Consider the following 11956-nt stretch of genomic DNA (forward strand, 5'->3'; position numbering starts at 1 on the left):
GTTATTATAGCGTAAGACATGGATTCTTACGCTTCAGACATGGCTACTGTTCTGTGTGTCCCCCGTCAATGAAAAAGATGACGAAAATGGACTCAAATATTGTTTTTCTCAACTATGTCACTATATTTTGGATAGTACAAGTGATGAGCTTGCAAAAATGTATTTCAACGTTCTAAAAACATGTTGGTTTGGATGACATTCATATTCATTCTGCCAGGTTATCAATTTACATTTTGGCTTGTTTTTTCATTTTACCTTTAACTAGTCTGTTAAGAACGAATTTGTATTTACAATGACAGCCTAGGAACAATGGGTTTAACTGCCTTGTTCAGGAGCAGAATGACAGATTTGTACCTCGTCAGCTCAGGGATTTGATCTAGCAACCTTTTTGGTTAGTGGCTTTTTGGTCAGAACTACAACAATTGACTGTTTATAAAACATATGATACAACTACAGAAAATGAGATGATCTAGGAATCATTAAATAATCAATGAAAGTCAGTACTGTTAACACAATCAATCTGTCTGACTAGTATTTGGTCTTTATTTAATGTAGTTTTTATTCAATATTATTAGTATTTAGAAACATATCTCACTAGAATGCAGTATTTGGGGCATTGATTAAATAATGCTTTTATGTAGGTTTATAATTTCGTTTATGAAGGTATTCTTCCAAGAGATCTCCTTTTAATTATTGTAGACTTTAGATTGCATAAATTGTACATATAAATAGCTTCATTGGTTAGCTATCTTCTGTAACATCTCACAAAAATAGGTTAGGTAACACAAATAACATAACAATTTTCTGGTAATTTCCATAATTCATAAAATATCTAATTGTAAAAATAAATAAAAACTGATTGCAATAGAAATTGTTGGCAAACTAAAACAATCCTTGAGTAAATCAAGTGGACAAACTTCCTATTTACTACTTCAACTTGACCTCTCTTTTGTTGGGGTGACTACTCATACTGACAGCAAGCCACTTTCAAAATATTAGTACTGGAAACGTAACCTTTCATTTGAAGAAAACCTACTGTAGTCGTCTATGTGAGGCTGGAGGGACGGGAAGTGAGTAGATACATAGATTCTCGGCCTCGCGTGAGGTGTTCACTAAAAATAGACTCACTGTCCTCACCATTCTTGCTGTGAAATGCAGCAGATCCTGTGTTTCTTTTCACCTGTCCGGTTGTCTGTTCATACACAGTGACTGACCGGAAGAGGGACAAACTCCATGGAGTGACTTGATTTCAGCGTGGTTGTACTACATGGGAGAGTGTAATAACATTTATGTAAGTGATACATTATATGTGGTGTACACAACTAAGAGCATTTCAGAGGATTTGGTCTATGTCACACAACTGTACAAAGCCATGTAATTCGGGAAAATAACAATGACCACACAGATTTGAGTTAACCTTATCTGTATTATAAGAGTTGAATGTTCCCAAGGACTTTCATTTTTTGTTTTGTGTAGCTGGCAGTGACTGGCACGAAAATAAGTCAGGTGTACCTCTGTCAACAATATTCTAAGTTGCACAAATTAGAAATCTTTTTTTTAACATGTTTTCGTAAGTAAGGGATTCTGGACGTACAGTATTTCTATCCTGTATATTGAGAGTGTACTAAATATATTGTCCTGTTGTTCACAAAATGAATTTTTTTTGAATCTCAACCACAGCAATCCATAATGCCCCCATAATCATTTGACAAGCAGTTAAATATGCACTTGAGCTCAAAAGATGATTGATTTATTAATTAATAGGTCATACTGTACATGTTGAAACACTTCTAACTCTTGATGGGGGATATGCTGATGCAGTAATACATTAGTATGCAGTGCATTCGTAAAGTATTCAGACCCCTTGACTTTTTCTACATTTTGTTACATTACAGCCTTATTCCAAAATGGATTAGATACTTTTCCCCTCATCAATCTACACACAGTACCCCGTAATGACAGAGTGAAAACAGGGTAAAAAAATAGAAATACTTTATTTACATAAGTATTCCGACGCTTAGCTATGCGACTCGGAATTGAGCTCAGGTGCATCCTGTTTCCATTGATCATCCTTGAGATGTTTCTACAACTTGGAGTCCACTTGTGGTAAATTCAAATGATTGGACATGATTAGAAAAGGCACACACCTGTCCCACAGCTGACAGTGCATGTCAGAGCAAAAACCAAGCCATGAAGTCGAAGGAATTGTCCGTAGAGCTCAGAGAGCTCCGGATTGTGTCGAGGCACTGATCTGGGGAAGGGTACCAAAACATTTATGCAGCATTGAAGGTCCCCAAGAACACAGTGGCCTCCATCATTCTTAAATGTAAGAAGTTTGGAACCACCAAGACTCTTCCTAGAGCTGGCCAACCGGACAAACTGAGCAATCGGGGGAGAAGGGCCTTGGTCAGGGAGGTAACCAAGAACTCAAGAGTTCCTCTGTCGAGATGGGAGAACCTTCCAGCCATATCTGCAGAACTCCTCCAATCAGGCCTTTATGGTAGAGACAGAAGCCAGACGGAAGCCACTCCTCAATCAAAGGCACATGACAGCCCGCTTGGAGTTGGTCAAAAGGCACCTAAAGACTCTCAGACCTTGAGAAACAAGATTCCCTGGTCTGATGAAACCAATATCGAACTCTTTGGCCTGAATGCCAAGCATCACATATGTAGGAAATCTGGCACCATCCCTATGGTGAAGCATGGTGGTTGCATGCGGCAGGGACTGGGAGACTAGTCAGGATAGAGGGAAAGATGAACAGAGAAAAGTACAGAGAGATCCTTGATGACCTGATCTTGATGACCTGATCCAGAGCACTCAGGACCTTAGACTAGGGCGAAGGTTTTACCTTCCAGCAGGACAATGACCCTACACAGCCAAGACAATGCAGGAGTGGCTTTGGGACAAGTCTGAATGGCATTGAGTGGCCCAGCCAGACCCCAGACGTGAACCCATTCGAACATCTCTGGAGAGACCTGAAAATAGCAGTGCAGAGACACTCCCGATCCAACCTAGTCAAGAGAACCAAGACAATTTTCTCAGACATAAATGTAACACTGATATCAGGCGGTAGTGGAGTATTGTACATTAAACAAGAAACTGCACTTGAAATACTCAAACCATTTTTTTTTTATTGTCTTGTAACTTCTGCATACAGGTGTTTCAAATAAAGACATGCATTTGCTCAGATACTATATATATTGTATTAATACTTAATAAAAACATATTTTAACTCTTTATATTTGATTCAACAGTCTCATATAGTTATTTAAATTAAAATGTTGATTTCATGTACAAAAAATAACAAATATATTCAATAACTTTGTCTTTCTTCTCCATGTGTTCACTCAGTTATCTGTTACAGTTATAATTGGTACCTTCAGTTGTCCTCTCCTTTTCTACTTCTTTTATTTCCAATCAGAAAAGCCTTCCTTGATAATCGTCACTAATCTGCAAAACATTTCATACACCAAAGTAAACAGATGTAATTGTAGTTCTGTGTTGTAGCAATGTGTTGACTACGGGAATTGATCTTCTCAGTGCATGCAATGTTTTGTGTACCTTATTAAGCATCAAACATCTTCTTTCTGCCCTCCATGCCTGACATGGCATCCACATTTTGACGCCAGTCGGTGACCTCCTCTTTCTGTGGGGAGCAGACATGTATCATTGACACTCAATCAGTCATTGACAAACAATCTAGCGTGAGAATAAACAACAAGTTCATAATTTGGATTCGAGATGAAGAGCTTCTTAGATTTCTACTGTCTGTGATAATACCTCAATATAACAAGTAAAAGCAAGTAGACATCGTGACGAAGTACAACGGACTGAGCATGGACCAGTCTTACCTTCTCCTCTGCTTTCTTGACTGTCTTGAGGTTGGACTTGAAGTCGATTGTCTCTTTGTGCTTGGAGCCCAGCAGAACACTGAGCATCATCTCAGCTGAGATCTTCACCTTCTTCAGGCTTGGCTTCTTGAACTTGCTCTGCAGCTCAATGATCTTCAGACCCAACTCATGGCACTGGCAGAGCACAGAGGACATAATAACTTTCAGTCACAATACAGGCTTTCACATTTACTGTGATCATTGCCAATGTCCCAAATGGCACCCTATTCCCTTTATAGTGCACTATTTTTGCCCAGGCCCTATAAGGCTTTGGTTAAAAGTAGTGCATTATATAGGGAATAGAGTGCTATTTGGGACAGATGCGTAGTCTTCCCAGTTGTACAGCAACGAGTATGTACTGTGGCTGACGTTCCCTCTTAATTAATGTTGTGAACTCATAGCCGTTGGGAGGCAGTGTTTTATATTATCAAAGACAGCACAGAATGAAGACGGAAATAGAAGTCCTTGATCACGCTTGTAGCGATGTCATGGCGATGTTGGATAGCTAAGTTCATACACAGAAACACGTCATCGGGTCGAACGGTCAACTCTCGCTGAACTGCACCTGTGCAGGCCGTCAAATAAAAGGCACTCCTTTGATATGAAGCTGTTTGTCACTTCCATGAGGTTGGAGTAATGACATGTTCAGCTACGTAAGACATTTCGAGAAAATTAACAACCGAGGAAGAATTTTTCACTTCTCTCATTGACTTCCCAAACCCTGGCCTTTTAAAAAAAAAAAATGTTTTTTTTTAACAAAAAATAATTAAGTATTTGCTTTTTAAATGTTAAAAGTAAATGTAACTTCCAAAATATACTTAAGTATCAAAAGTTAAAGTAAAAAAATAAATAATTTCAAATGGCTTACATTAAGTTTTTTTTTTTTATCTACAGATAGCCAGGGGCACTCTCCAACACTAAGACATGATTTACAAATTAAGCATTTTTGTTTGGGATGTTCTCTTGATAAGTGTGTGAATTGTACCAATTTCTAAGTATTCAAAATGTAACAAGTACTTTTGGGTGACAGGGAAAATGTATGGAGTAAAAAGTACATTATTTTAAAAATAAAAGACCCCCCGCCCAAAAAAATACTTAATGTAAGTACTTTCAATTATTTTTACTTACATCTTTACACCCCTGATCTTTTGTCATTTCCCTCTGCAATTATTTGTTTTCTACAAATTAATTTTGAGTATCCTACCTCCTTGTCAGTTTTGGTTACTTTCAGTCCCACGTCGTATCGCTCCTCATCTACCACGTCGATCTTACGGTGCAGATCTTTGCACAAATCCTGCCAAGAGAACAAAAGACAGCCAATTTATCATATTTTCTTTTGTTACACTTTCTGTAAAGAATTTCAACTGTCGTGTATTATAATGCATTATGCACATCCTCACATGGCGTCATAAATGTACATTATTGTATACAATGTCAATGTGAGTATCAGTGTGTATACCTAGGTCTATATCCAGGTCTCTCTTGAAAAATAGATTTTTATCTCAACAAGACCCACCTAGTTAAATTTTTTAAAATATATTTTCATCCCTTATTTTACTAAGAAAAATTATCATCTCCAGCAACAACCTGGGGAATAGTTACAGGAATGAGCTAATTGGAAGCTGGGGCTGATTAGGTGGCCATATTTGGAATTTAGCCAGGACACCAGGGTTAACGCCCCTACTCTTACAACAAGTGCCATGGGATATTTAATGACCACAGGATACCTATTTTAACATCCCAACTGAAAGACAGCACCCTACATAAGGAAGATAGTTTTTTAGACCAGAGAAAAGTGACTCCTACTGGCCCTCCAACACCACGTTTAGCAGTATCTGGTCTCCCATCCAGGGACAGACCAGGACCAACCCTGCTTAGCTTCAGAGGATAGCCAGTAGTGGGATTGCAGGGTGGTATGCTGCTGGCAGACTGAAGTTGAAATAAATAATACCATGAGCTCATCCACAGACAAGCCAGAAAGCTTGAGAGGAGGGACTCTCTCAGCCAGAGCTTCTTCTCTTTCTCTCTTCTTCTCCTCCGTCTCAACCTCTAGCATCTGGCCAGCTACTGTCAGCAATCTGATCTATAGGAAGGAAACATAAAGCTACTGTCAGCAATCTGATCTATAGGAAGGGAACATAAAGCTACTGTCAGCAATCTGATCTATAGGAAGGAAACATAAAGCTACTGTCAGCAATCTGATCTATAGGAAGGAAACATAAAGCTACTGTCAGCAATCCGATCTATAGGAAGGAAACATAAAGCTACTGTCAGCAATCTGATCTATAGGCTAAAGCTACCACATGAGGTTGGTGGCACCTTAATTGGAGAGGACGGGCTCGTAATAATGGCTGGAGCGGAATACGTGGAATTGTATCAAACACGTGTTTATAGGAGCACAAACATTCAAAGGAATGTAAACATAGGTTCAAAAGGTCACAAGAGGTCGGGGTTCATGAGCTACACATGAGCTACGCGTTATGACATGCGTTCTGTTTATGTCATTGGAGGCTGCTGAGGGGGAGGACGGCTCATAATAATGGCTGGAATGGAGTCAATGGAATGGTATCAAACGCATCAAACGTGTGGTTTTCCATGTGGTTGATGCCATTCCATTGACTCCATTCCAGCCATTATTATGAGTCGGTCTCCCCTCAGCAGCCTCCAATGATTTATACACTGTTCATATATCAAATCAAATCTTATTGGTCACATACATGTGATTAGCAGATGTTATTGCAGGTGTAGGGAAATGCTTGTGCTTCTAGTTCCGACAGTGTAAGACTACAAGTTTTGTTCTTATGTTGACCATGGATGCCAAAATGCTCACCTTCAACCCCAACCGTCGGGCTGAGGAGATCTTTGACTTTTCTTTTAGTTTGGGCCTGTGTCAGCATTAAATGACAGAGGGGGAGAAATAGAGAACATGGAGATGGGCTGTTCTGTTAAATGATGTGGTTCATCTTTCCAAGGCACACGTAAACATCACTACTTACGCGTCCGCCATGTTTCCTGTATTGTCTTAGCCCTGAAATTTGGAGGTAGAAGAAGAAAGCATTTTCACCCTCAACACAAACAAAAAAAACGAAACAGAACATTCAGGCTTACATACCATTCATGAGGATCCAGGTTGGCCTTTTTATCAACTGGTGCTAAAAAATATATATATACATTTTGTAATCATCTTTTTTTTCTTTTTTAAAAATGTATTTGGTTGAAAAAATGTATTGCAAATACAATGTAGTGTATCTTTCACATATTAAGCTGTTGCCAATGCTGAGGATGGGGATTGATGATTGGTTGTATCCTCATTTGCATCAGCTATGTCACACACCCAGTGCACATGTTGCCTCATTGAACCTCTTTTAGATCATTTAATGTGCACTGCTGGTTAACCCTGTGTCCAAGTCCAATAGAGGCCTGTGTCCATACTTGAGGTATCTTATTTGAAAAGCATTTGAAATGTGTTCAGTATGTAAGGCAGAAGAGGGCTCTTGTTATATGAAGCTCACAGGATGTGAGGGTGAATGAGTAAGACAACATGTAAGTGCCTTTGAAAGGGGTACAGTAGTATAGCAGGTGCCAGGTGCAGTGGTTTGTGTCAAGAACGGCAACGCGACTGGGTTTTTCAGGCTCAACGGTTTCCCGTGTGAATCAAGAATGGTCCACCACCCAAAGGAAATCCAGCCAACTTGACACAACTGTGGGAAGCATTGAAGTCAACATGGGCCAGCATCCCTGTGGGACGCTTACGACACCTTGTAGAGTCCATAACCCAACGAATTTGGATTTGTATTTATTATGGCTCCCTATTAGCTGCTGCCACTGTATTTACAGTGCATTTGGAAAGTATTCAGACACCTTGACTTTTTCCAAATGTTGTTACATTACAGATTTATTCTAAAATGGATTCAATTGTTTTTCCCCTCATCAATGTATACACAATACCCCATAATAACAAAGCAAAAACAGTTTATTTAAAAAATACTAAATGTATTAAAAATAACAACATAAAATATCACATTTTCATAAGTATCCAGACACTTTACTCAGTACTTTGTTGAAGCACCTCTGGCAGCGATTACAGCCTCAAGTTTTCTTGGATATGCTACAAGCTTGGCACACCTCCTGTACTTGGGGAGTTTCTCCCATTCTTCTCTGTAGATCCTCTCAAGCTCTGTTAGGTTGGTGGGGAGCGTCGCTGCATAGCTATTTTCAGGTCTCTCCAGAGATGTTCGATTGGGTTCAAGTCTGGGCTCTAGCTGGGCCACTCAAGGACATTCAGAGACATATCCTGAAGCCACTCCTGTGTTGCCTTGGCTGTGTACTTAGGGTCATTGTCCTGTTGTCCTGCATCATCTTTCCCTTGATGCTGACTAGTCTCCCAGTTCCTGGCGATAAAAAACATCCCCACAACATGATGCTGCCACCACCATGCTTCACCGTAGGGATGGTGCCAGGTTTCCTCTACACCTGACGTTTGGTTTTCAGGCCAAAGAGTTCAATCTTTGTTTCATCAGACCAGAGAATCTTGTTTCTCATGGTCTGAGAGTCCTTTAGGTGCCTTTTGGCAAACTCCAAGAGGGCTGTCATGTGCCTTTTACTGAGTCGTGGCTTCTGCCATAAAGACCTGCCAAAAAGGCCTGATTAGTGGAGTGCTGCAGAGAGAGTTGTCCTTCTGGAAGGTTCTCCCAGCTCTGTCAAAGTGACCATCAGGTTCTTGGTCACCTCCAGGACCAAGGCCCATCTCAAGAATGATCAATGGAAACAGGATGCATCTGAGCTCAATTTCGAGGTATTTCATTTTTTATGTATACATTTGCAAAACAATCTAAAAACCTGTTTTGCTTTCATTATGGGGTAGTGTGTGTTGATTGATGAGGCCTTTTTTTATTTAACCATTTTAGTAAAGGTGTCTGAATACTTTCCGACTAAACTGTATCACATATACATCTTTTTGGGGAAATGTCAGGGCATGCACTGCACTTTAAATCTCTTAAAGATCTCTACAGATCTATGTCCCAGTTGAGCTAATGTGCGCTACTGTGATTAGCATGATATTGTAAGTAACAAGAACATTTCCCAGGACATAGACATATATTATATGGGCAGAAAGCTTAGAAATTCTTGTTAATCTAACTGCACTGCCCAATTTACAGTAGCTAATACAGTGAAAACATGTCATGCTATTGTTTGAGGAGAGTGCACAGTTATGTACTTGAAAATGTATATATTGACCAATTAAGCACATTTGTGCAGACTTGATGCAACATTTTGAACAGAAATATAGTAGATCATTTGATCAGTCTAAAACTTTGCACACACACTGCAGTCACCTTGCCAAAATCTAAATTGCGCCTAGTGTCCTAAATGTAAACATGTTTTTTCTTTATATTATCTTTTACCAGATCTAATGTGTTATATTCTTCTACATTAATTTCACATTTCCACAAACTTCAGTGTTTCCTTTAAAAAATTTTTTTTAAAGCTGGTCATGGGTGCACCTCAGCCACGCTCAAGTTCCTAAACGATATCATAATAGATAAGAGACATTACTGTGCAGACGTATTCATCTACCTGGCCAAGGCTGTCTGTCAATCACCACATTCTTATCGGCAGACTCAACAGCCTTGGTTTCTAAAATGATTGCCTCGCCTGCTTCACCATCTACTTCTCTGATAGAGTTCAGTGTGTCAAATCGGAGGGCATGTTGTCCGGACCTCTGGCAGTCTCTATGGGGGTGCCACAGGGTTCAATTCTCGGCCCGACTCTCTTCTCTGTATACATCAATGATGTTGAACTTGCTGCTGGTGATTGTTTGATCCACCTCTACGCAGACGACACCATTCTGTATACCTCTGGCCCTTCTTTGGACACTGTGTTAACTAACCTCCAGACGAGCTTCAATGCCATACAACTTTCCTTCCGTGGCCTCCAACTGCTCTTAAATGCAAGTAAAACTAAATGCATGCTCTTCAACCGATCGCTGCCCGCAACTGCCCGCCCATCACTACTCTGGACGGTTCTGACTTAGAATATGTGGACAACTACAAATACCTAGGTGTCTGGTTAGACTGTAAACTCTCCTTGCAGACTCACATTAAGCATCTCCAATCCAAAATTACATCTAGAATCGGCTTCCTAATTCGCAACAAAGCATCCTTCACTCATGCTGCCAAACATACCCTTGTAAAACTGACTATCCTACCGATCCTCGACATCTACCATCTACCACATCTACCATCTACATCTACACCATTCCAGTGTTTAATTGCTATATTGTAATTACTTCGGCACCATGGCCCATTTATTGCCTTTACCTCCCTAATCCTACCTCATTTACACACACTGTATATATATATACTTTTTCTACCGTATTATTGACTGTGTTTGTTTATTCCATGTGTAACTCTGTGTTGTTGTATGTGTCGAACTGCTTTGCTTTATCTTGTCCAGGTCGCAGTTCTAAATGAGAACTTGTTCTCAACTAGCTTACATGGTTAAATAAAGATGAAATAAAAAAATAAAATGGTATCGAGAATATGCATATCCTTGCTTCAGCTCCTGAGCTACAGGCAGTTATATTTGGGTATGTCATTTAAGAAGTTTTTTTTTTTTTTAAAGGTCTGATCCATAATAGTTTTTTTAACACTCAAAATTAAAACCCTTATTTATTAACCATTTCAAATGCAGCTCTGGTTTATTTGAGAACAAACAAAGGTTTGCCAAAATGTTATATTTAAATAATTATTGTGACATTTAAACATTGTAACATTTGTTGAATATCCAAGCTTTACAATGTGCGGTGTTAACATTTATCTCCATAACTGACCAGAGTCTCTGCATAGGCGTCAATAAGACTCCATAACCCACTTATTCCAAGGCATGTGAACTAATTAACACAAACTATTCACTGTCAGTCTTCAGAACAATATTAATCCAATGTGTCTTCATCTTATACCATACATTTCCATTCTGAATTCAAGCAGCCCTGAAGAAATAAATACAATTGACCTATGCTGAAAAGTTACACATTCCAAACTGTTTTCCACCGCTCTCCTCAACCAGCGAAACTCCTCCTACACTAATTTCAAACCTAAAATGTAATACATTTCATCCACACAGAAGATTACATTTAAAAAAAGTAAGTTTCTTCATATTACGCCAAAGGAGTCATTGAGACAATCCCTACCTTTAAGGTGTAGAAAAGTCTGAGGGAGAGAGTGAGGGAGTTTAGGGTGGGAGAGTAGCTGAGAGCGTATAGGGGAAATATCATTCAGATTTATAGTTTATAACCCCTGTGTGAATGGCTCACTAAAATAGACTGCTCTCTGTCCGAGTTACTCTCCCACTGACATTGACGTTTACTGTTGCACATAGCATCTAAATGTTATTCAGGCAGGTAAGTGCTGTAATTAAATACTTTTATGGACTTGAACGTTTGGGGCGGTACACTGTCAGTCTGTCTCATGGTTCTGACTCCACCCGTTGGTGGCAAGTTGACATGTAGCATGTATTGCTACAATCACCTCTAAACCCTTTCTCTGGACCAGTATCATACCTACACCTTTAGAACTTTATACAGAGTATGGAGTTTTGTCATAGGGATGTCCTAAAATGGAGTTTACATTTGCAAAAATGTCTAAAACTTTTTTTTTTCGCTTTGTCACTACTTTTGAATCAATTTTAGAATAAGGCTGTAACATAACAAAATGTGAAAAAAGTCAAGGGGTCTGAATATTTCCCAAAAGCCCTGTAGCTAGGAATGTTACCATAAAAAATGACTGTAAAATATGATGATGTAGAGTTTGTCAGGATTGTGGACAGGTTTGTGGTTGGGTGATGTGGACATAAGGAATACTATAACATAGCATACCTCTATATTGTTTTTCCCCACTTTGATTTCAATGTTGTATCGTTTGTCATCTATAATATCAATCTTTTGGTGTTGGTCTTTGCAAAGGTCCTGCAAGAATATGATATCATGTAGAAAAGACCACCATACTTTTTTTTTACATGGAGAACCAACAACACATTAATTACAGACAACGGTATTGTTGAAATAG

General features: G+C 39.2%; 1 protein-coding gene across 1 annotated transcript; it reads right to left on the reverse strand.

Moving 5' to 3' along the window:
• Positions 1-3111: 3111 nt before the first annotated feature.
• On the reverse strand, positions 3112-11232 carry LOC123993204 (troponin I, slow skeletal muscle-like). Its single transcript, XM_046295094.1, has 8 exons — positions 11083-11232; positions 6887-6918; positions 6721-6775; positions 5842-5973; positions 5095-5184; positions 3852-4025; positions 3562-3646; positions 3112-3450 (listed from the first exon to the last, which is right to left on the reverse strand). Exons 2-7 carry the CDS (start codon positions 6895-6897, stop codon positions 3566-3568), a joined length of 543 nt encoding a protein of 180 aa, XP_046151050.1. The 5' UTR covers positions 6898-6918; positions 11083-11232; the 3' UTR covers positions 3112-3450; positions 3562-3565.
• Between the last annotated feature and the right edge of the window lie 724 nt (positions 11233-11956).

Source organism: Oncorhynchus gorbuscha, linkage group LG02 (genome assembly GCF_021184085.1).
Source record: "Oncorhynchus gorbuscha isolate QuinsamMale2020 ecotype Even-year linkage group LG02, OgorEven_v1.0, whole genome shotgun sequence".
Lineage (NCBI taxonomy): Eukaryota > Metazoa > Chordata > Actinopteri > Salmoniformes > Salmonidae > Oncorhynchus > Oncorhynchus gorbuscha.

Bases quoted from the DNA above. Each gene is read 5' to 3' on its own strand.
- LOC123993204 (XM_046295094.1), bottom strand. The intron at 4,026-5,094 runs GTAGGATACTCA...GTGCTCTGCCAG, and splicing joins TAACCAAAACTGACAAGGAG to TGCCATGAGTTGGGTCTGAA. The intron at 3,647-3,851 runs GTAAGACTGGTC...TGCTCCCCACAG, and splicing joins TCAAGAAAGCAGAGGAGAAG to AAAGAGGAGGTCACCGACTG.